The following is a 25,723-nucleotide window of genomic DNA, read 5'->3' on the forward strand; positions in this document are numbered from 1 at the left end:
CTCTTTGGTTTTCCTTCCCCTCTACCATTTGGTATATTTATATTTATTTCTAATAAATCTATTTAATTTATTTGGACATTTGTTCGGTTTCTTTGTTCTCTTCCTTTGCAAACTTGTAATCAGTCAGAATGCCTATTTGAAAGGTGAAACGTAGTCACTCTGCTGTTTAGTATCATGTTGTGTACCACACTGAACATGGACCAAAGAAAGCTAAGGAGAGAGTAGTCTCAGGAGATTAGAAAGAACATTTTAGCCAAACAAGTTAAAAGTAAAAGCTGTAAGACTATCTGCAACCTGATTGATGTTCCTTTTACTACAGTCACACATATTATTCAGAAGTTTATAGTCTATGGGTTTATAGCCAACCTCCTCGGACGTGACCGCAAGAGGAAAATTGATGACAGACAATATGAATGGTAACCAAAGAGCTCAGAACAATTTCCAAAGAGATTAAAGGTGAACTCCAAGGTCCAGGTACATCAGTGTAAGATCGCACCATCCAACGCTGTCTTGGCCAAAGTGCACTTCATGGAAGACGACCAAGGAGGAACCAGTGTTTAAAAAAATTGATAAAAAAAGTGAGACTGAAATTTGCCAAAATGCATATTGACAAGCCACAAATCTCTTGGAAGAATGCTGATTGGACAGATGAGACAAAATTTGAGCTTTTTAGCAAGTCACATCAGCTTTTTTGTTTACAGACCCCAAAATGAAGCATATAAAGGAAAAAACATTGTACCTACTGTGAAACATGAAGGAGGCTTGGTTATGTGTTGGGGCTGATTTGTTGCATTTGGCACAGGAATCTTGAATCTGGGCAGGGTAAAATGAAATCTGAAAACTATTAGGGCGTTCTGGAGCCAAATGTGCTGTCCAGTTTCAGAAAGCTTGGTCTGAGTAACAGGTCATGGGACCTCCAGCAGGATAATGAACCAAAACATTGTTGAAATCATCCAATAATGGTTCTTGGTTAATTCAGGAAGCAAATATATAATAAGACTAAGTAATGGCAATCTATAAGATTTCACTGCAGTTGAAATTAATGAATTTTTAAAACGTTAAAGGGGCTGTCCGGCCTTGGGGTCACTCTACGTGACTGCAGACTTGTGAATCTTCACATTCCTTGCACACGGTGCTAGCAGCTGGAACGGGCGGTCATGTGACCATAAGTATGTGATTTTCATACTTTCGGCCACTTCCGACTAGACTTGCATTGAGTGAGGCTGCCCATGTCTAGTCGGCATGTGAGTGCATGTATAGTAGTAGTTATACATCTGTTGCTCCCGGCGCCGGCCCTGGAGAATCCTCACAATGCACACAATATGAGGATTCACAAGTCGGCAATCACGTAGAGAGACTTGTAGTTTAAGACCAGACAACCCCTTTAAGTTTGCTTGGTTTTTAGTATATAAAATATTGTTAACATGTATCACTGTGGGGTTTAAAAACTGCCTGCAGTTCTCCTGATTGCCTGACAGTGGCATTAGTGAGCCTCATTGGGTTCTGAGTCCATTAATTCTCACTATAAGGAGAGAGCAGCGTGCAGCTAGTATGGGAAGCAGTGCACTTCAGAGCACAGCAAACAAGGGCACTTCTTACTGCTGGCAGGGAAAGCCCAGTGCCAGGGTACCTCTATAAACCAGAGCTGTCCATGGTGCTGATCAGGATGTAGGAGTGCAGCCCCCCTTACACACAGTAGGACCCCCTGGATGAAGCATTGAAGAGCGGATCTGAAGCTTGCCTTCTGAACATCTCTTCCCTTCCATTTGCAGGAGATAGGGAATGCTATCTCCACCTCTGCATCAATGTTTCACTGGAACAAGTGGAAGAAAAGGATGGGGGCCAACACTTCCTCCAAAAGACCAGTGTTTGATGAGAAGGAGGATGGTAAGTACAGGGAAGGGTGGGTTATAGGCACTGGAGGGGCTTGCATTTTTATTCTGCTTTTGGCTTCGGCACTTTCTGACAGTTGCACATTCTAAAAATTGATAGCGTCCGTCAACTTTGGCAAGTTTGGGTACCAGAGTGTTAATAGTGTCTGCTACATCGCGGAATTGTCATACAATAGCAGCTCAGCTATTAAGTAGTGACTGGTAAAAAATGAGGTTACCTGCATCTATAGCAGAGCCGAGCTTTGTGATATCGCCGGATGAAAATATTGTTCAAAGTTGTACAGAGACACAGAGTTCTGCTACATCTGCATTTACTTGTGCAATTTGGAAACATCATTGTCCGTTATTTACTTTAAGACCTCAGTCAGACGTCCATTTTGCATGGATCCGTTTTTTTTTTCACGGATAGGACATATACCCATTATAATCTAGGGCGCTATTCACACATCTGTGTTTACTGTGTGTCTGTGCAGAACTCACGGAGACGCGTCCGTTTATCTCCGGTATCATGGATGAAAAGTGCCAGCACAAGTCTATGGGTCCGTGACAAACACGTATCGCACACGGATGGCGTCATTATGTCGTATTAAACATTGCAAAGTATAAAAAAAAAACTATAGTATAAAAAAAGTATAAAAAAGCTTTGTAATTTATTTATTCACCCATCCATGAAAAACACTGATGACCGACGGTAAAAACGCACAGCGCTACCATTTTTTCCACTTACGTGCCTGAGCGCGGAAGTGTGAATGAGGTCTAAAAGTGTTTGTATTATTATGCTCTAGTGTATATGTGTTGTATAAATATGACACAACATACACATATTAATTCCGGTCATCAATAACTGTATTTCATTCTATTGATCGTAGTGAAATATATCAGAGGAGCGCTAAGTGTCTGTAGTGTTTCTTTTGATCCACCAGTGCTATGTTGACTTTCCAAGGACCTTATAAAGACCAGAGGACCTTCATTATGCGCGGAGGAAAAGGCAATTCTGACAGCGAAAGGGTTCTTTACAGTTAGAGCAGCCAGACTGTGGAATGCCGGAGGGCAAGAGGTAGTGATGGCAGATTCTATATCCCCATGTATAAAAAGGCTCGTTCCTCATTATAAATGGTAGGTTATAAGTAATCTAGCGATAGAGAATATGAAACTGGAAACGAAAGGTTAGATTTTATGTCAACCTTTGTATCTCATTGTTTACACCAGTAGTGTGTTGTAATGTCACTGTTGATACACTAGTGCCATACCGAAAAACGAAGAGCACTTGGAGTCGCCAGTGCATGGGCTGAAATGGGAACTGAATAGTATGTGCGTATACAGTATTGGTAAATGAAAACAATTTGTAATAATAAAGTGCCAGTGATAAAAGAATTAATCATATATTAAATAAGGGACAATTACATCATATGTAAACCATGCCCAGGAAATACTTTTAGAAAAAATATAATATATATATACACAGGTGCTTCTCACTAAATTAGAATATCATCATAAAGTTAATTTATTTCAGTTCTTCAATACAAAAAGTGAAACTCTTATATTATATAGAGTCATTACACACAGAGTGATCTATTTCATGTGTTTATTTCTGTTAATGTTGATGATTATGGCTTACAGAAAATGAAAATCTCAAAGTTATTATCTCAGTAAATTAGAATAAGTAACAAAAATCACCTGCAAAGGCTTCCTAAGCGTTTAAAAAGGTCCCTTAGTCTATTTCAGTAGTGCCACAATCATGAGGAAGACTGCTGACTTGACAGATATCTAGTAGGCAGTCATTGACACACTCCACAAGGAGGAAAAGCCACAAAAGGTCATTGCTAAAGAAGCTGGCTGTTCACAGAATGCTGTATCCAAGTATATTAATGGAAAGTTGTGTGGAAGGAAAAAGTGTGGAAGAAAAAGGTGCACAATGAACCAGGATAACCACAGTCTTGAAAGGATTGTTAAGAAAAGGCCATTCAAAAATTTGGGGGAGATTCACAAGGAGTGGACTGCTGCTGGAGTCATTGCTTCAAGAGCCACCACACACAGACGTATCCAGGACATGGGCTACAAGTATCACATTCCTTGTGTCAAGCCACTCATGACCAATAGACAACGCCAGAGGCGTCTTACCTGGGCCAAGGAGGAAAAGAACTGGACTGTCGTCAGTGGTCCAAGGTGTTGTTTTCAGATGAAAGTAAATTTTGCATTTCATTTGGAAATCCAGGTCTCAGAGTCTGGAGGAAGAGTGGAGGCCACAATCCAAGCTGCTTGAGGTTTAGTGTGAAGTTTCCACAATCAGTGATGGTTTGGGGATCCATGTCATCTGCTGGTGTAGGTCCACTGTGTTTTATCAAGACCAAAGTCAGCGCAGCCGTCTACCAGGAAATTTTACAGCACTTCATGCTTCCCTCTGCCGACAAGCTTTTTGGAGATGGAAATTTCATTCTCCAGCAGGACTTGGCCCCTGTCCCCACTGCCAAAAATACCGATACCTGGTTTACAAACACCAGTATCACTGTGCTTGATTGGCAGCAAACTCGCCTGACCTTAACCACATAGAGAATCTATGGAGTATTGTCAAGAGGAAGATGAGACACCAGACCCAACAATGCAGACAAGCTGAAGGCTGCTATCAAAGCAACCTGGGCTTCCATAACACCTCAGCAGCGCCACAGGCTGATCGCCTCCATGCCACGCCGCATTGATGCAGTAATTGATGCCAAAGGAGCCCCGACCAAGTACTGAGTGCATTTACTGAACATACATTTCAGTAGGCAGACATTTCGGATTTTAAAATAATTTTTCAAGCTGGTGTTATAAAGTATTCTAATTCACTGAGATAATGACTTTTGGGTTTTCATTGGCTGTAAGCCATAATCATCAACATAAATGGAAATAAACACTTAAAATAGATCACTCTGTTTGTAATGACTCTATATAATATATGAGTTTCACTTTTTGTATTGAAGAACTGAATTATCTTTTTGATGATATTCTAATTTTGTGAGACGCACCTGTATATATGTGTGTGTGTGTGCGTGCGTGTGTGTGTGTGTGTGTGTGACTGCTGATACACCAGGACCATGTTTGTAATGGTTACCATCCTGATGTCATTATTCTGTCATAATGGTGAAATAACCTTCTCTCTAAAAGACCTCACCCAAAAAAAAAGGAAACATTCCAATCACCTCTCATTTTTTTTTAATTATTTTAGGCAAAATTGCCAAGTCTACAAGATTGTGATTGTCATTTAGTTTTCCCAAATACATGAATGGACAGACATGTAATGATACGGCGGTTGGCTGAATTATTCTATGCTTGCTATTTTTGGAATGTGGGAAATCTGGGTGACAATCCATGTTTGAGCTTCCAAATCAGCCATATTGGAGGTCGTACAGCTTTCCCTGCAGCAGTGAACCCCTACGAGCTCCCACAATATGGAGGTTCCTGCACTTGTACAAATTCTCCACCCAATAAGAAAACTTGCACACCGCTCTTACAAATCTGATCCATTGCACTCGCATGCCATATGACCTCATTTTTGCCTCCGCTATTCTGCTTGAGTACAGACATGCTACTTTTCTATAAGACAGGGGAGTAGAAAACTGCTCTACTTTTTAATTAAGTTATCAAGATCTGTAATTAACCAAATTCCATGCTGGGAGATTGCCATCTGAAGAAACTTGCGGCACTTCTGATGATAGGAAAATGCAACGTGATATTTCTCCGCTGGATTGGAACGCCAACAGCAAGGGCCGCGTTCAGTATGATATTTTTCCATGGCATGCAAATAGGATTTCCAGAAACCGTCCCCTACGTACTGTATTTTTGGTGCATATATTTGGGGCAGAGTGTAAACTACACCTTTGCTTTTAGATGATACCTGGAAATTTTGTGTTGCCAGTTGCATAAGAATAATGCAAGAAAAATGGCTTTTATTTGGGAAAGGTTTTCCGACTTTGTCCTTACAGGTTCAGTTTCCATTCTTGCTACAAATATAATGCGCCTGAACATATTAACGTTGTTTAAAAGCAGCCTTGACTTTATCCATAAGGTGACAATGTGTGTAGTATTGGATGGATCATGGCATGGATTTTGCATGGACCAGACCATAAGGATTACAGGAGGTCTACAGGAAACCGCGTGCATTAGATCACTGTTGGCTGAACCCTCCAATTCGAGGAGACTGACCGAGACTTTCATGGGCGCGATGCTTCTCTGTAGATGACAGGAGGTTTAAAAGCCCCTTAGTGACCCCCAATACATCTTTTTACTGACCTGCGATATAAGAGACTAGCACCCATGTACAGGTGTCAATCCAGCACCTGTCGGCTGTACACTACAGCTGACAACTTTCTGCATCAGCTGCAATCAGTGTTGGCCCCAACCATGGCCGTTTAGCCCCTTAAATACTGCTGTCAATAGGAACTACAGCATCTAGATGGTTAACAGAGTGCGGGGGTCTCCCTCTTTAACCCCATTAGCACCCTGAGATCTTCATCGTGTGGTCCTGGTGTTTGCCGTGGAAATTCGTGGCCAAGTAATGGCCTTCACGTCTTCCAGCTATAGCGGCATGATCATAAGTTAGAAACATTTAGATGGCAAAAATACATTTCTTCATTCCTGTCGTGTCATTTTGCATTCATTCCTGAAAAGCATCTGAAGGGTTAATAAACGACCTGAAATTAAATTTTTAACACATTGAGGGGTGCTGTTTATAAAATGGTACCACTTTTGGGGGTTTCCGATACATAGGACCCCCCCAAAGTCATTTAAAAACTGAATATGTCCCTAAAAAAATTAGTGTTGTAAATTTCCTTGAAAAAAAAAATGAAAAATTGCTTCTACATTTTTTAAACTTTATAAAATGTAAAAAAATAAAAATAAAACAACATTTTCCAAATGGTGCTGATGTAAAGAAGCAAAATGTTATTTATTAATGTTTTTGTGTGGTATGACTGTCTGGATTAAAGGGATATAAAATAATAATAATAATCTTTATTTATATAGCGCCAACATATTCCACAGCACTTTACAGTTTAACAGTTTCAAACACAACAGTCATAAGGATAAAGGTTCAAAGTTTGAAAATCGCAAATTTTTGGACATTTTTGTCAACGTTATGATATTTGTATAATTAAACACTAACCACTTCAACCTAAATTTACCATTATCATAAAGTATAATGAGTCACGAAAAAAAAGAACAATCTCCAAATCACTGGGACATGTTGAAGCGTTCCAGAGTGGTTACTACATAAAGTGACGCTGGTCAGATTGAAAAAAAAATGGCCAGGTCTCTAAGGGGTTAAGCGTTGGTCATGTTGGATTTTTGAATGGCCGATCCTTTTCCTCTTCAGGAAGATATACTGCTACCAGAAGTGGATGTTTAAAGGGGAAGGGGTTTGGAAAAAAAAAGGTTGTCGGCTGAACAAGGCTCTGGCCAACAACTAGCTAAAGGCTCAGACGTCCCTGGAAATCGGTCTGAGTACGGACCATTAATACACGGACTGGCCGCAGCTCTCCCAACCCGACCATGATGGTCTCATAGGGATATCAAGCTGTCACGCTCAGGTCAGGAGATCCGCGGCCAGTCCGTGCACTGAGGTCCGAAATTGGACAGAGATCCAATGACATCTGATGGAGCCGTTACTAGACAATGTGGCATAAATTCTTCTGAGATCACTGAAATGGATCCATAGTTGGAGACATTGACCAATCACCTGGAGCAGAGACCTGTCCTTGCATTTTAGGAGTGACATCCTATTGGTTGTAACCGCTGTGCAATGCTCAGTTCCTCCTGTGGTGGCGCTGCAGGGAAATTGAACACTTTCTAAAAATGACTGCTGATCACTGGAGACAAAATACAATACAAAGCATACAAAATGTGATATTCCCCTCCAGGGTCGGTGCTGCTCCCCCATACTCAGTGCTGTAACAGCTTCTTCCGCTCCTACATAATGTGAGCGCTGCTGCCGATCAGCGACAGCTGATAGGCTGCAGTGCTCATGTGACGCCCCTCCTGGATTTTTATGCCAGGAAATTGGCAGGGGCCACAGTGCTGAGTGCAGAAGATCCGACCAGTCGGGATGGAGAGTATTAGTTTTCTATTTTAATTTTTTTTCCCTACATGTGCCAGTCAATAATAATTGTCCAGTTTTGGACAACCCCTTTAATCTTTTTAATGATGGAAAATAGATTATAAAAGAATGTCATGGAACAGGTTTTTTTTTATACAACATGTCATGGAACAGGTTTATTTAAAATAATATACCGTTGGATCTATATCTGTTTTCTGTAGCCATATACTCTATGTAGATACGAATAATCCCATTAGGCTCAGCCAAGATACAAGCAAGTCTCCTAATGACCTTAATATGTTCTTAATGTATTTCTGTGTTTATATGGGTCGGATGTATCATCCATATGTACTGTAATGTGTCAGCAGCTCCATCTCCCAGGGAGCGCTACACGAAACATCTCCTGTGTATTGCTCTCAGCTTATGCGCTGCTGGAGGGAACACTTCTAAAGCCGTAATGACTAATTGGATTAGTCATTTATATGTGTAACAGTAATGGATTATGTAAGTCTTACATGTGCATGTTACACTGTGAACTAGAAAATGCATCGGCTTAATCACCGCGCCTTCACCCTTCTCTTATCTTACTTTCACCATCATGTAGTGTATATTAATGTCACTTTCTAATGGGGAGGACGCTCAGCTATGATCTGTCTGACGTGTTCTATATCATTTTCAGGCATGTGTTGTATGTATGCCACTCAGTATATGAAGGCGATACAAGGGAAACAAGAGTTCTTTTTGGAATTCTCGGGAAATCTTATTCAGGGCGACCATTAATTATAATTCTTCGTAGTAGAGGGGAGGTAACAGTTTACAGGCACACAGCTATGACACAGTGCTGAGCTGAAATTGATCACAGGGGTTTTATTCAAGCTTCTTGTCATCACACAGAATCACTTCTCTTCATGCAATGCTTCATCAACATATATGAAAGGCTCTTCACAGATAACTTCTCTTCACACAGTGTCGTAACCTAAGCAGAACTGTACCTTGCTCATGCAGTGAGGTAGGGGAAGGGGGATGAGTCCGGTGCTGTAGCTCTCTCGTTTCTATCTTGAGGTAATAAAGATGCTCCTGGCTGGCCTGACTGCTTTTACGATTACAGCAATCGCTTCTATGTAAGAACTGGTCTATACAGCTTGTTTGATTTCAGTCTGTCAGGAGACTCTCTAAGGGTATGTGCACATGATCAGTAAACGCTGCGGGTTGGACGCTACGTACTTGTGCAGCGTCCAACCAATACAGCATAGTGGATGGGATTTCAAGAAATCTCATGCCCACTATGTGTGCACAGATGCCCGCGGCTTACCCGCGGAGAAGGGCATACGGCGCGTCTCTCCAGATCGCAGCATGTTTATTTATCTTGTGGAGTGGAACCTCTGCAAGATAAATTTCACATGTACAATGTATTGGACATGGTGAATCCACATAGTTCAATGAACACATGCGGAATCACCTACGCTCAATAGTCAGCAGTGCTGTAGACGTAGCGGACATGTGCTGCGTCCAAAGCGCTGCCAATTCCTGAACATGTGTACATACCCTTGCACACCTTACTCTTGGATCTCCTGGACACACTGACAACTTTCCCAGTATCCCCTGGGGCTGAGCTAACCACTCCCTGTCTGCTAAAACCATTTTAACCCCTATAGTTGCTGGATGATTCTAAAGCAGCAGTGCAGCTTCTGTCTGTCACACGTACTATGGTCATGTGTTGGTCCCAATGGTAAAATAGGTCACGTAGAATGAAGCAATTGAAATGAGATAGGTTGAAGGAAGACGATGGATAGCCACGGTTGTTTCCCTTTATTGAGGGCTTTTTTAAAATAAGAAATTGTAAAACTGTCTCCATACATGGAAATTTGGGAAAATGTGATATTTTATGGCAGCTATTTAGGTGAAGCCAGCGACAACTGAGCAAAATCTTTGAAACTTTCCATTATGGCTCATTGAGGGGAGATCAGACCGGGGGTCCTACCTCTATGACGTCGATATGACTTAACAGAGCAAATACCAGTTGGAATGCTAAGAAAACACCTTTAACATATCAGACAAGCTGATTTTACCTGGAGTATCCTCAAATTGCCACACTGCATGAGAAATATAGTATTATATGGCAGCCATACACATTGATGGATGTCTATATAATGCATGACCTAGTAGAGGAGGCTGAGGGTCTCTCTGGTCTAGGGGGGGTCACTAATGGAGAACCCCACTTTATGAGGTCCTTTTGCTCCTTTATTACACAAACTCGTAAAGGGAATCTGGCATCAGGCTTTTTCTACCCCATCTGTGAGCAGAATAATATAGAGTGAGAGACCCTGATTCCAGTGATGTGTCACTTACTGGACTGCTTGCTGAAGTATTGATAAAATCCCTGTTTCATGTGTTATAGATCTACCTGTTCTCTGAATGCGGAGCTGTGTATAAACCCGCCCACACCACTGATTGGCTGCTTTCCATGTATTTCTGTGGATAGGCAGAAAGCTGCCAGTCAGTGGTGAGGGCGTGGTTGGACTAGTTCTCTAGTGATAATCTCCTGCTGATAAAACAGTGATTTTAGCACAACTACAGCAAGCAGCCCAGTAAGTGACATAACTGTAATCAGGGTCTCTGCCTCTACATTATAACTGTTCTCAGATTTGGTGGCAAAAACTTGGTGACAGATTTCCTTTAACCCCTTTACGAACTTGCGATCCACCCGCGGCTGTTAACATGCTAAATGCCGCTGCCAAACTCTGGCAGCAGCACTTAAGTTGTGCGAGCCAGAAATGCATCATAAGACACGCCCATTGGCACCGCTGTCACTGATCACGCGACGCCAATAGGTTGTCATGACAGCCGGGGGTCTAAAAAAGACGCCCATGCTTGTCTTGTGAGATCCTGATTTATGCTACACATAAAGGGCTGAAGCCCAGGAGATTGGATGATCACAGCTTCAAGTCTCCTAAGGGGACTATTGAAGCCAATAAAAAAAAAAATTTTTTAAAAATTTAAAAAACGTAAAAGTTGAAATCACCCCATTTTGCCGAATTCAAAATAAAACAATATAAAAATGATACATATTTAGTATCGCTGCATTCAGATATGTCCGATCTATCAAAATATAAAGTTAATGCGTCCGACAAGAAAAATAAAAACTTCAGAATTACGTTTTTATTGGTCGCCTCAACACTGCAATAAAATGCAATAACGGGCAATGAAAACATCATATCTTCCCCAACATAGTACCAATAAAAATAAGCCATCATCCAGCCCCAGATCCTGAAAAATGGAGACGCTACGGGTCTCGGAAAATGGCGCCATTTTTTTATTTTTTTTTACAAACTTTAGATTTTTTATTCCATCTCTTAAATAAAAAATAACCTATACATGTTTGGTATCTGTACACTCGTACTGACATGGAGAATCATATTTCCAGGTTGGTTTTAGCATTTAGTGAACATCATAAATAAATAAAAAAAAAAAAAAAATGATGGAATTGCTCTTTTTTTGCACTTGCAATTTTTTTTGCCATATGGTAAAATCAATGGTGTAGTTCAAAAGTACAACTCGTCCCGCAAAAAAAAAGGCCTCATATGGCCATATTGATGGAAAAAAATAAATAAATAAATAAATAAATAAAATAAAAAAAAAGTTATGGTTCTGGGACCGAAAAACGAAAACGAAAAAAAAAAGAAAGGAAAATCACAAGGTGGTGAAGGGGGCACATAGTTTTGCATTGGAGCTGCATACAAAATATTACTGTATCGTTGTTTTAGACTATTAGACTAAATGCAAAGTTTGAGTTTGTTGGTGGCAAATAAAGTGTTGATAAAGTGCCACGACTTTTAACTGAATCCTACTGCACAGGGTAAAGTGTGTTTTTCATCACATGCACATTTTCTGGCGGTAACTACACACGACATTGGTAGAATGAAATACTAGATGTGAAGTACTGGAAATAATCCATTGTACGGGGCTTATATACCGGGGTATGCCGGTGCGGTCACCCGCTGTGTCAAGCACTTGAAAGTTTTTGTGTAGCCTCATGTGATATTGAACTAATGAGAGCTCCTCAGATGGACATCTTGACTTTCTGGTGTCAAATGTGGCTCCGGCTCCATGTAACATCATTATCTTCCTTCTGCTTCAATAAAAATGATCGGTAAAAGACCTGCTCCTCTCTGACATTGCACTTCACAGCACAGGGCAATGTATTTGTTAAAAAAAAGACATGCTGGATGGGGATTGTAGCTCATCACAGTGGCTGTCACGGTGTCAGATACTACAGTCTGATTATTGCCATCCTCCAGTATCTTTCTATATCCAGAATGGCAGCCAGGCTTGTTGGCTTACCCTCAACACCCAGGATCCAAGGCACACAGTGGGTACGGAAAGTATTCAGACCCCTTTACATTTTTCACTCTTTGTTTCATTGCAGCCATTTGGTAAATTTGAAAAAGTTCATTTTTGTTCTCATCAATGTACACTCTGCACCCCATCTTGAATGTAGACATTTTTGCAAATTTATAAAAAAATAAAAACTGAAATCTCACATGGTCATAAGTATTCAGACCCTTTGCTCAGTATTGAGTAGAAGCCCCTTTTGAGCTAGTACAGCCATGAGTCTTCTTGGGAATGATGCTACATGTTTTTCACCCCTGGATTTGGGGATCCTCGGCCATTCTTCCTTGCAGATCCTCTCCAGTTCCGTCAGGTTGGATGGTGAACGTTGGTGGACAGCCATTTTCAGGTCTCTCCAGAGATGCCCAGTTACATTTAGGTCAGTCTGTCCACCAACGTTCACCATCCAACTTTCCGTACCTATTTAAATAATGTAACCCAAAACAGCCCAGGATTCAGGGCAGTAAAATAAAGCGCTGGCCAAGCAGATCATGTGACTGATGACATCATAGAAAGATCCTTGAGGTCACAGCCTGAGTAAAAGGTAGATAGATACCTGCCATAGATCAGATTATAAGCTGCCTGCAAACAAGCATGGACTCTATATAATCCCTGTGGGGGGATTTGCTAGATTTTGTTCCAGATCATGGGTATATTTATTTTATTTCTTTTGTGATGCAGTGACCCCTGTGGCAGCTAGGGGGCGCTGTGTGTGCTCTTTGGGATGTGCATGGAGGCATATCTATTGTGATAATGGTGGTGAAACAGTGACTGGCTGTGTTGTGAATGGCCGATATGTGTCGCAGAGGGAGTCTGCGTGGTAAGACTGATGTAATGATGTTGTTCTGGGACCTGTAGTCCCTCGAGAGTGTGCATATGTATGGTGTAGTTGTAAGTGAGACTTACTAGGCTACTTATGTGAGATGGGCGGGACAAACTAGCCACACATCCACACTCCCACCCAGGGGAGTGGTTAAGGGTATATAATGTGACCAGGGTGTGGGTCACGTGTTCCTGTGTGGTTCCAGTGTTTGGACCTGAGTGGTGACGGTCCTGGAAGTATGTGTTGGATTTCCTGGGAGTAGGAGTCCTGAAGAGCACATGGTGTGGCTTTGTCCTTGCTAGTGGCCTGGGGTATTGGACTGACGTCCTGAATAGCACCTGGTCAGGTTATATGCCTGGGGTGTTGGACGAGGTCCTGAATAGCACCAGGACAGGTCACATGTGCGGTTCATGTGTTAGAAGTCCTGAGAGTAGGAGTCCTGAAGAGGTCATGCTGGTGTGTTGGGAGGTTCTGGGAGTGTAACCGGATCCCTGAATAGCGCTCTGATTCTGGATGGTCTATGTTGGGGAAGCTACCGTCCTTCGGTGGGTCTGGCAAGTTGGTGATCCCTGTGAGGCAGCTTTTCCGGAGGAGTGCACTCAAGGATTCAGCAGGTGGAGCAGGAGCTTCAGTCAGGTACGTATAGATACTGTTGGTGCTTGTGATGTTCTATGAACTGTGTGGTCTCCCACGGTGACTGAACGGAGTGAGGTTCGGCGTGATTACAGACTGCGACCCAGTGTCATATGCGCTGTATGTGACTTGGGACATTGGTGAAGTGTACGGCGTACAGACACCCATGGTAATTGGGCGAAGTGAGAGGTCCAGCATGTTTAGTGTCTGTGAGACAAAGCCGGAAATGAAGTATTTAAGATAAAGCTGCAAGTTAATATCACCAGTTGGTGCTTGATGTGTTATGAAATGTAAATGTGAACTATGCATAACCCGGTTTATGACACTTTAATAAACCGTATAGACTGTATTTAAGCGAAAAATCGTGCCTGACTACGTTAATCCCGTGCCAAGCGAGTGTCCCCCAATACACTCAGTAAGAGCAATCTTACACTCTGTATGGAAATCTTCCACTCACTCACGCTTGTGGGATCTATAAGGAACAAACTTGTGATAAAACCATTAGAGAATTGTTCGGCTTTATGACTCTCATTAATTATTAAGCTTGTTTAATATTCTGTGTCACCAGTTGCAATAATGTGTAAAATTTAATTTGCTTCATATGCATAATTACCTTAGGGTTAGGGTTACCACTAACCCTAACCCTAAGGTTATATAATGTCATTTCTTTACACATCTCTTGGATTAGTGTATGAGATTATTATAATATTCATCATTGATTTTCTTCTTTTATTATTATTGACAACTATATAAAAGCAATCAAACACTACCATTCCCATGTTTTTATTGCTACCACACTGACTTCTATGAGATCTGTGATACCTGTCATTAAAGAGACTTTGCCAAAATTGCATAAAGGACATGGAATAGAAGTAACTTGCTGATCACTGGGGGTTATTAGTATTTGGACCCCCCCCCCCCCCACCCCAGAGATTCCAATAAAGGGACTCTAGAACCTGAAGAATGGCCATTATAAATGGAGCAGAGGTGCCCACACTCCATTCATTAGACTTTGCGGCAGTCCCATAGACAATGAATAGAGGGATGGTGGATTGTGCACACTTCTGCTTCACTTCTGTTCCATTGGGGTCTCTAGGAATGCAAGTAATCAGACCCCCTGTAAATAGTAAGATGTTGCCTATCCTGTGGAAAGGGGATAACTTGTGATTTTTTTGAAAACCCTTTTAAAGGGGTTCATTTACTATTCAGGGTGACCTTTAAGGGGTCAATTTTAGGTCTTTATTGATAAGTGTGTATTAATGCGGTAGTAATACCACCAGCTATAGGTTCCCTAATTCTCCCTATAACACTGCTAGTAAGTAGGGTTGAGCGAAACGGGTCGTTCATTTTCAAAAGTCGCCGACTTTTGGCAAAGTCGGGTTTCATGAAACCCGATCCGACCCCTGTGCGGGGTCGGCCATGCGGTACGCGACTTTCGCGCCAAAGTCGCGTTTCAATGACGCGAAAAGCGCCATTTCTCAGCCAATGAAGGTAAACGCAGAGTGTGGGCAGCGTGATGACATAGGTCCTGGTCCCCACCATCTTAGAGAAGGGCATTGCAGTGATTGGCTTGCTGTCCGCGGCGTCACAGGGGCTATAAAGGGGCGTTCCCGCCGACCGCCATGTTACTGCTGCTGATCTGAGCTTAGGGAGAGGTTGCTGCCGCTTCGTCAGAAGCAGGGATAGCGTTAGGCAGGGTCCATTAACCACCAAACCGCTTGTGCTGTAGCGATTTCCACTGCCCAACACCACCTTCGGTGTGCAGGGACAGTGGAAGCTACATTTTTTTTTTTTTCCCCTCAGCGCTGTAGCTCATTGGGCTGCCCTAGAAGGCTCCCTGATAGCTGCATTGCTGTGTGTACGCCGCTGTGCAAACCAACTGCTTTTTTCAAAGCACAAATCCTCTTGTTCCTTCCTTTCTGCACAGCTATCTTTTTTGTTTGTCCACACTTTTTATTTAATTTGTGCATCAGTCCACTCCTTATTGCTGCCTGCCATACCTGGCTGAGATTACTGCAGGGAGATAGTAATTGAAGGACACTCCCTGTTTTTTTTTTTTTTTTTTTGTGGGAGATTAAGATTGACATTTCTGCTAGAGTGCCATCCCTGTCTGTGTCATCTCTCACTCAGTGGGCCATAGAAAGCCTATTTATTTTTTTGCTTTATTTGGGTTCTAAAATTCTACCTGAAAAAATCAATAAATCAATCAGTGGGAGATTAATATTGGCCTTTGGGCTTGTGTGCCAGTCCTAAGCGTGCCATCTCTCTCTCTCAGATAGTGGGCCATAGAAAGCCTATTTTTTTTTTTTTTTTTTTATTGGGTTTATAAATTTTCCCTGGAAAAAAAAAAAAAGTGGGAGATTAATATTGGCCTCTGGGCTTGTGTGCCAGTCCTGAGCGTGCCATCTCTCTCACAAATAGTGGGCCATAGAAAGCCTATTTATTTTTTTTTTTTTGGTTTTATAAATTCTCCCTTAAAAAAAAAAGGGAGATTAATATTGGCCTTTGGGCTTGTGTGCCAGTCCTAAGCGTGCCATCTCTCTCTGTCTCTCAGATAGTGGGCCATAGAAAGCCTATTTATTATTTTTTTTATTGGGTTTATAAATTTTCCCTGGAACAAAAAAAAAAAAGTGGGAGATAAATATTGGCCTCTGGGCTTGTGTGCCACTCCTGACTCCTGTGTGCGTCATCTCTCACTCAGTGAGCCATAGAAAGCCTTTTTTTGTTTTATTTGTTTTCTAAATTCTCCCTGAAAAAATCATTTTATTTTATTTGGTTTCTAAATTCTTCCTGAAAAAATCATTTTATTCTATTTTTTTTTTTTCCTAAAGTCTCCCTGAAAAAAAACAAAAAAAAACAAATCAGTGGGAGATTAATATTGCCCTTTCTGCTTGTGTGCCAGTCTTGACTCCTGGGTGTGCCATCTCTCTCTCTCTCTCCAATTGTGGGCCATAGAAAGCCTATTATTTTTTTTAGCTTGATTTGGGTTCCAAAATCTACCTGAAAAAATCACTACATCAATCAGTGGGAGATAAATATTGGCCTCTGGGCTTGTGTGCCACTCCTGACTCCTGTGTGCGTCATCTCTCACTCAGTGGGCCATAGAAAGCCTTTTTTTGTTTTATTTGTTTTCTAAATTCTCCCTGAAAAAATCATTTTATTTGGTTTCTAAATTCTTCCTGAAAAAATCATTTTATTCTATTATTTTTTTTTCCTAAAGTCTCCCTTAAAAAAAAAAAAAAATCAAATCAGTGGGAGATTAATATTTACATTTGTGCTTCAGTGACAGTCCTGCGTGTGTGGCATCTCTCTCATTTGTTGCCACCAACAACAGAGTGTGTAACATTGTGCCTGATTTTCGTTGTGGTCTCAATTACCTGTAAAGGGGTAGCTAAATCATACTGAAGTTATAGCTCACCGTGTAATTTGTGTGACAGCAACAAATACCGTTAGTTTGTTTACGTTTTTAAAACAATGAGGAAGTATGGTGGAAGAGGTCGTGGCCGGGGGCGTTCATTGTCAGCTGGTAATGAGGGTAGTGGTAGTGGTGGAGCATCAGCTGGTCGTGGGAAAAAAAATATTGCACCTAAGTCTGGAGCTGTGGAGCCAGGTTCGTCGTCTGGCTACACAAGGTCTCGAACGCTCCCTTTTCTGGGAGTAGGAAAACCGCTTTTAAAGCCGGAGCAGCAAGAGCAAGTTTTGGCTTATCTTGCTGACTCAGCCTCTAGCTCTTTTGCCTCCTCTCGTGAAACTGGTAAATGTCAAAGCAGCGCGTCGTTAGTGGATGTTCACGGTCAGGGACAAGTCGCTTCCTTGTCCTCTTCAGCAAAAACAACAACAGAGAAGAATGCAGCAGGCGACACAACGGGTTACTCCATGGAGCTCTTTACACATACCGTCCCTGGCTTAGAAAGTGAAGCAGTTAACAGTCCATGCCCATTACAAGTTGAATCTGACATGGAGTGCACTGATGCACAGCCACAGCCAGACTACTATGCTGGTCCTTTGACTCAGACCACAACATTGCCCTCGCAGGGTGCTGATCAAGAATCAGACCCTGATGAGACTATGTTGCCCCATCACGAACGCTATACCACCGACCGACACGGTGACACAGACGAAGTTGCACACGAGCTACAAGAAGAGGTAATAGATGACCCAGTTCTTGACCCCGATTGGCAGCCATTGGGGAAACAGGGTGCAGGCGGCAGCAGTTCTGAAGCGGAGGAGGAGGGGCCGCAGCAGGCATCAACATCGCAACAGGTTCCATCTGCCGGGCCCGTATCTTGCCCAAAACGCGTGGCAAAGCCAAAACCTGTTGGAGGACAGCGTGGCCATCCGGTTAAAGCTCAGTCTGCAATGCCTGAAAAGGTATCCGATGCTAGAAAGAGTGCAGTCTGGCATTTTTTTAAACAACATCCAATTGATCAGCGCAAAGTCATCTGTCAAAAGTTCAACTACCTTAAGCAGAGGACAGAATCTGAAAAGTCTCAATACAAGTTGCATGCATAGACATTTAACCACCATGCATTTGCAAGCCTGGACTAACTACCAAACGTCCCTTAAGGTTGTAGCACCCTCGGCCAATGAAGCTAGTCAGCAACGCAACATCCCTTCCGGCAGTGTAGGGCCACCATTTTCCACACCACCTGCAGTATCTGTGCAGGTTTCTTTGCCAGGCCAAAGCAGTCAGGGTCAGGGAATCACCAGTTTCGTAGTAGGAAACACTGCATCTAGGGCACCGGTGGCAACAATACCATCTCCCACCGTCTCTCAGTCTGCCATGTCCACCGGCACCCCCGCTAGTTCCACGATCTCCAGCTCTCCAGTCCAGCTCACCCTACATGAGACTATGGTTAGAAAAGGAAGTACTTAGCCTCGCATCCGCGTACACAGGGTTTGAACGCCCACATAGCTAGACTAATCTCGTTAGAGATGATGCCCTACCGGTTAGTTGAAAGCGAAGCTTTCAAAGCCCTGATGGACTACGCTGTACCACGCTACGAGCTACCCAGTCGACACTTTTTTTCCAGAAAAGCCATCCCAGCCCTCCACCAGCATGTTAAAGAGCGCATCGTCCATGCACTCAGGCAATCTGTGAGCACAAAGGTGCACCTGACAACAGATGCATGGACCAGTAGGCATGGCCAGGGACGTTACGTGTCCATCACGGCACACTGGGTAAATGTGGTGGATGCAGGGTCCACAGGGGACAGCAAGTTTGGGACAGTTCTGCCTAGCCCACGGTCTAGGAAACAATTGGCTGTAGCCTTTCGCACCCCCTCCTCCTCCTCTTCGTCCTCCTGCAGAAGCGAGAGCTCGTCCACAGACCGCAGTCGCACAACCACTCCATCCGCAGCTGCCACTGTTGCACACCAGGTCTCCCATTATGGGGCAGCTACTGGCAAACGTCAGCAGGCTGTATTGGCTATGAAGTGTTTGGGCGACAACAGACACACCGCGGAAGTTCTGTCCGAGTTCTTGCAGAAAGAAACGCAGTCGTGGCTGGGCACTGTAGATCTTGAGGCAGGCAAGGTAGTGAGTGATAACGGAAGGAATTTCATGGCTGCCATCTCCCTTTCCCAACTGAAACACATTCCTTGCCTGGCTCACACCTTAAACCTGGTGGTGCAGTGCTTCCTGAAAAGTTATCCGGGGTTATCCGACCTGCTCCTCAAAGTGCGTGGACTTTGCTCACATATCCGCCGTTCGCCCGTACACTCCAGCCGTATGCAGACCTATCAGCGTTCTTTGAACCTTCCCCAGCATTGCCTAATCATAGACGTTGCAACAAGGTGGAACTCAACACTGCACATGCTTCAGAGACTGTGTGAACAGAGGCGGGCTGTTATGTTTTTGTGGGAGGATACACATACACGGGCAGGCAGTAGGATGGCAGACATGGAGTTGTCAGGTGTGCAGTGGTCGAAGATTCAAGACATGTGTCAAGTCCTTCAGTGTTTTGAGGAATGCACACGGCTGGTTAGTGCAGACAACGCCATAATAAGCATGAGCATCCCCCTAATGCGTCTGCTGATGCAAAGTTTGACGCACATAAAGGATCAGGCGTCTGCAGCTGAGGAAGAGGAAAGCCTTGATGACAGTCAGCCATTGTCTGGCCAGGGCAGTGTACAGGACGAGGTAGCGGGCGAAGAGGAGGAGGAGGACGAGGAGGATGATGGGGATGATTATATTTTTAATGAGGAAGCTTTTCCGGGGCCACTGGAAATTGGTGGCGCGGCAAGGCCGGGTTCTGGTTTTTTGAGGGACACAAGTGACGTGGATTTGCCTGAAACTGCCCCTCAACCAAGCACAACCGCAGATTTGAGAACTGGAACTTTGGCCCACATGGCGGATTATGCCTTACGTATCCTCAAAAGGGACACACGCATAACTAAAATGATGAATGATGACGATTACTGGTTGGCCTGCCTCCTTGATCCTCGCTATAAAGGCAAATTGCAAAATATAATGCCACATGAGAACTTGGAACTAATATTAGCAACCAAACAATCAACTCTTGTTGACCGTTTGCTTCTGGCATTCCCTGCACACAGCGCCCGTGATCGTTGTCACACGAGCTGCAGGGGCCAGCAGACCAGAGGAGTTAGAGGGGCAGAAATCAGAAGTGGCGTTGGCCAGAGGGGTTTTCTGACCAGGTTGTGGAGTGATTTTGCTATGACCGCAGACAGGACAGGTACTGCAGCATCAATTCAAAGTGACAGGAGACAACATTTGTCCAGTTTGGTTACAAACTATTTTTCATCCCTTATCGATGTTCTCCCTCAACCGTCATTCCCATTTGATTACTGGGCATCAAAATTAGACACCTGGCCAGAATTGGCAGAATATGCATTGCAGGAGCTTGCTTGCCCGGCAGCTAGTGTCCTATCAGAAAGAGTATTCAGTGCTGCAGGTTCAATACTAACAGAAAAAAGGACTCGTCTGGCTACCCAAAATGTAGATGATCTAACCTTCATTAAAATGAACCACAACTGGATTTCAAAATCTTTTGCCCCACCCTGCCCGGCTGACACCTAGCTTTCCTATGAAAAGGTCTTGCCTGTGGACTATTCTGAATGCCTTTTCCAATCTCGTAATTTTCTGCACCTGATTGTCCAGCATACGACATGTTTACACCTCACTAAATGGCCAAAGTCCCCACACGGGGCCGTGGTATCGACACTTGGCGACAGCACCCGTGAGAGTGCAGTTTGTCTGAATAGGTGGGTGAGCCCGCTTTTGGTCGACGGCACTGCCACTGGGTCCCTCCTAGTACAATAAAGTGTCTCTGGCGGTGGTGGTGCGCACCCAACGTCAGACACACCGTTGTAATATGAGGGGCCCTGGGCCTGTACCGCCGGCCACAAGACAGTTTCCCCCCACCCCAGCTCAAACAGTGCTCTACCACTTGCAAAATTATCTCACAGCTCCACCAATGTTTAGTCTATGCGCTGACATCCTTCAATGCCTGCCACTGACAATACCATTGTATTGACATTTTTGTTATGTTAGGCCTTCGATGCCTGTCTGTGGTCACTCCTTCCACTAGGCCTCCACTGACCACACCACTGCTGCCCGTGTACCCCTGTAACCAATTTAAAATTGCCTACAGCCATGTGTTATTATTTTAGGCCTTCGATGCCTGTCTGCGGTCACTCCTTCCACTAGGCCTCCACTGACCACACCACTGCTGCCCGTGTACCACTGGAACCAATTTAAAATTGCCTACAGCCATGTGTTATTATTTTAGGCCTTCGATGCCTGTCTGCGGTCACTCCTTCCACTAGGCCTCCACTGACCACACCACTGCTGCCCGTGTACCCCTGGAACCAATTTAAAATTGCCTACAGCCATGTGTTATTATTTTAGGCCTTCGATGCCTGTCTGCGGTCACTCCTTCCACTAGGCCTCCACTGACCACACCACTGCTGCCCGTGTACCCCTGGAACCAATTTAAAATTGCCTACAGCCATGTGTTATTATTTTAGGCCTTCGATGCCTGTCTGCGGTCACTCCTTCCACTAGGCCTCCACTGACCACACCACTGCTGCCCGTGTACCCCTGGAACCAATTTAAAATTGCCTACAGCCATGTGTTATTATTTTAGGCCTTCGATGCCTGTCTGCGGTCACTCCTTCCACTAGGCCTCCACTGACCACACCACTGCTGCCCGTGTACCCCTGGAACCAATTTAAAATTGCCTACAGCCATGTGTTATTATTTTAGGCCTTCGATGCCTGTCTGCGGTCACTCCTTCCACTAGGCCTCCACTGACCACACCACTGCTGCCCGTGTACCCCTGTAACCAATTTAAAATTGCCTACAGCCATGTGTTATTATTTTAGGCCTTCGATGCCTGTCTGCGGTCACTCCTTCCACTAGGCCTCCACTGACCACACCACTGCTGCCCGTGTACCCCTGGAACCAATTTAAAATTGCCTACAGCCATGTGTTATTATTTTAGGCCTTCGATGCCTGTCTGCGGTCACTCCTTCCACTAGGCCTCCACTGACCACACCACTGCTGCCCGTGTACCCCTGGAACCAACATCAGAAAATATAAAAATAAGTATTTTGCTTATAAAAAAGAAAATACTGGAGAGATATCAAATGCAGACATTTTAACATTAAAAACAAACACATACAACAAAAATCTGGTACAGTACTAAAAATGGCCACCAGCTACAATAACTTTCTCCTGCAAGTAGTTAACTGAAAGTTTTTTTCAATTTTAAACACAGATATGGCATCCACTGAGTGTTGTCCTGTCGCGTCTTCTTTATATTATTGCCAAGAAGATGCAAAACAATGAAAATAATAAAATCATTATTTACCAAAAAAATAGAGTAAGTCAAAACCACATTGCAAATAAACATTCATTACAAATAAAGAAGCAGGGCGCGTCCGAGGGTGAGTATATACCTAATAAGAATATAATCACCCTCGGACGCGCCCTGCTTCTTTCCGACAGCCGTCCTTCCTAAGAATCAGCCCTTCCGTGGTGTAGAGAGAGGGTTTGTTACACTCCAAGGTGTTCCCCAGGTTGCCTTTCCTGAGCTTCGATCTTCCGGCTCTCGTTTAGTAGTTGTTGGAAACTACGCTGCATTAGGCCTACAAATTGGGTATGGGGTGTAGAGAGATGGTGAGTTCCACTGTAGAGAGATGGTGTGTTCCACTCCAAGGTGTTCCCCAGGTTTCCTCGCCAATGCTTCGATCATCATGCTCTCGTTTAGTAGTTGTTGGAAACTACGCTGCATTAGGCCTACAAATTGGGTATGGGGTGTAGAGAGATGGTGTGTTACACTCCAAGGTGTTCCCCAGGTTTCCTCTCCATTGCTTCGATCTTCCGGCTCTCGTTTAGTAGTTGTTGGAAACTACGCTGCATTAGGCCTACAAATTGGGTATGGGGTGTAGAGAGATGGTGTGTTACACTCCAAGGTGTTCCCCAGGTTTCCTCTCCATTGCTTCGATCTTCCGGCTCTCGTTTAGTAGTTGTTGGAAACTACGCTGCATTAGGCCTACAAATTGGGTATGGGGTGTAGAGAGATGGTGTGTTACACTCCAAGGTGTTCCCCAGGCTCCTCTCCATTGCTTCGATCTTCCGGCTCTCGTTTAGTAGTTGTTGGAAACTACGCTGCATTAGGCCTACAAATTGTGTATGGGGTGTAGAGAGATGGTGTGTTACACTCCAAGGTGTTCCCCAGGTTTCCTCTCCATTGCTTCAATCTTCCGGCTCTCGTTTAGTAGTTGTTGGAAACTACGCTGCATTAGGCCTACAAATTGGGTATGGGGTGTAGAGAGATGGTGTGTTCCACTCCAAGGTGTTCCCCAGGTTGCCTTTCCTGAGCTTCGATCTTCCGGCTCTCGTTTAGTAGTTGTTGGAAACTATGCTGCATTAGGCCTACAAATTGGGTATGGGGTGTAGAGAGATGGTGTGTTCCACTGTAGAGAGATGGTGTGTTCCACTCCAAGGTGTTCCCCAGGTTTCCTCGCCAATGCTTCGATCATCATGCTCTCGTTTAGTAGTTGTTGGAAACTACGCTGCATTAGGCCTACAAATTGGGTATGGGGTGTAGAGAGATGGTGTGTTCCACTCCAAGGTGTTCCCCAGGTTTCCTCGCCAATGCTTCGATCATCATGCTCTCGTTTAGTAGTTGTTGGAAACTACGCTGCATTAGACCTACAAATTGGGTATGGGGTGTAGAGAGATGGTGTGTTCCACTCCAAGGTGTTCTCCAGGTTGCCTTTCCTGAACTTCTATCTTCAGGCTCTCATTAAATTGTGGTTAAACGGAACAACTGCATTTGGCGTACTAGTTGGTTTGGGGCCTACTATCGGTGTCTGCCGCTCCTTGCTGTTCTCCTGGTTTCCTGTCCTGAAATTCCGTTTTCAGGCGCTCGTTAAGTAGTTGTTAATGTTAGACTGCATTTGGCCTACTAGTTGGGTTGGGGCCTACTATCGGTGTCTGCCACTCCTTGCTGTTCTCCTCCACTGAACAAAGCTGTGCCGCCTGTTTACTACTGTTGCCAATTTTGAACTGCATTTCGACTACTTACTGATTTGGGCCTACTCTCTGTGTCAGCCTCTCATTCCAGTTGTCCTCCACTGCAATGCCCCCTGATTAGTCCTGTGTTACCAATTTTGAACTGCATTTAGCCCACTTTATTCTTTGGGCCTATATCTGTGTTTCCTCCTCATCCTGCCCATTGCCCAGCCAGTGATAGATGAGTCTGCTGGTACATTGACCCATAACGCAACATTTCCCGTGCACGCTACACTGCAAGATTGTGACCCTGCTGAAAGTCAGGTCCCCCTTCCCGCATACCATACCACCTTACACGGGGACAAACAGGAAGGTGCAGATGAAAGTGCAGGTTCCTTCATCACGTGGGGGGAGGAATACTAGTTGGCGACGTCACTGGCACAGGGCCTCTCATGGTACGCAAAAGTGTTGCTGCCGGTGGGAGGCGCCCCCGCCGTGCAAACACACCGCTGTACTTTGAGGGGCCCTGTGCCAGTGCCAATGCCAACGAGTGGGCCCCCCCTGCTTGCTCAGGTTCACAGCACTTGCAAAGTTGAAATACTTACCTCTCCCTGCTCCACTGCCGTGACGTGGTCCAGATTTCCTGGGCCCACTAATTACTTGAACCAGCCCTACCCACCACAACTTTAGCCAAATGACCCCCAATTTCAAATGCCTTCCAATTATTATAAGGTAAATTACGCTTGACAAGCTTCATTAAGAAGAATGGATGGCTTTGACATTAAAATGGGCACTCTAGGTGTTTTCCTGGCCCCCACTCACTGCCGACTATGCTGCCCCATTGACTTGCATTGGGTTTCGTGTTTCGGTCGATCCCGACTTTACGTCATAATCGGCCGATTTCACTCGACCCGACTTTTAAGATAGTCGGGTTTCGCGAAACCCGGCTCGACTCTAAAAAGGTCAAGGTCGCTCAACTCTACCAGCCAGATGTTTCGCTCCCGTTCCAGGTCGAGGTTGATGCTTCTGAGATTGGAGCAGGGGCTGTTTTGTGGCAAAGAAGTTCTGATGGCTCGGTGATGAAACCCTGTGCCTTCTTTTCTAGAAAATTCTCGCCTGCTGAGCGCAATTATGATGTGGGCAATCGGGAGTTGTTGGCCATGAAGTGGGCATCCGAGGAGTGGCGACATTGGCTTGAAGGAGCTAAACATCGCGTGGTGGTCTTGACGGATCACAAGAATTTGACTTATCTCGAGTATGCCAAACGGTTGAATCCTAGACAGGCTCGATGGACGCTCTTTTTCTCCCGTTTTGATTTTGTGGTTTCGTACCTTCCGGGATCTAAGAATGTGAAGGCCTCCTGCCCCGGTGTTGGTCGAGGGGGAGTTGGAGTATGTGGTGGAGAAGATTTTGGATTCTCGTGTTTCGAGA

General features: G+C 44.1%; 1 protein-coding gene across 1 annotated transcript in view; it reads left to right on the top strand.

Moving 5' to 3' along the window:
- Nucleotides 1-1,528: 1,528 nt before the first annotated feature.
- STK32C (serine/threonine kinase 32C) overlaps nt 1,529-25,723 on the top strand; it is a 318,006-nt gene continuing 293,811 nt past the window's right edge. Inside the window, exon 1 of the mRNA XM_069753893.1 lies at nt 1,529-1,887. Coding sequence (XP_069609994.1) covers nt 1,806-1,887 — 82 coding nt within the window. The 5' untranslated portion in view covers nt 1,529-1,805. The remainder of the gene's footprint in view (nt 1,888-25,723) is intronic.

The sequence above is a fragment of the Ranitomeya imitator genome, chromosome 2 (assembly GCF_032444005.1).
Source record: "Ranitomeya imitator isolate aRanImi1 chromosome 2, aRanImi1.pri, whole genome shotgun sequence".
NCBI lineage: Eukaryota > Metazoa > Chordata > Amphibia > Anura > Dendrobatidae > Ranitomeya > Ranitomeya imitator.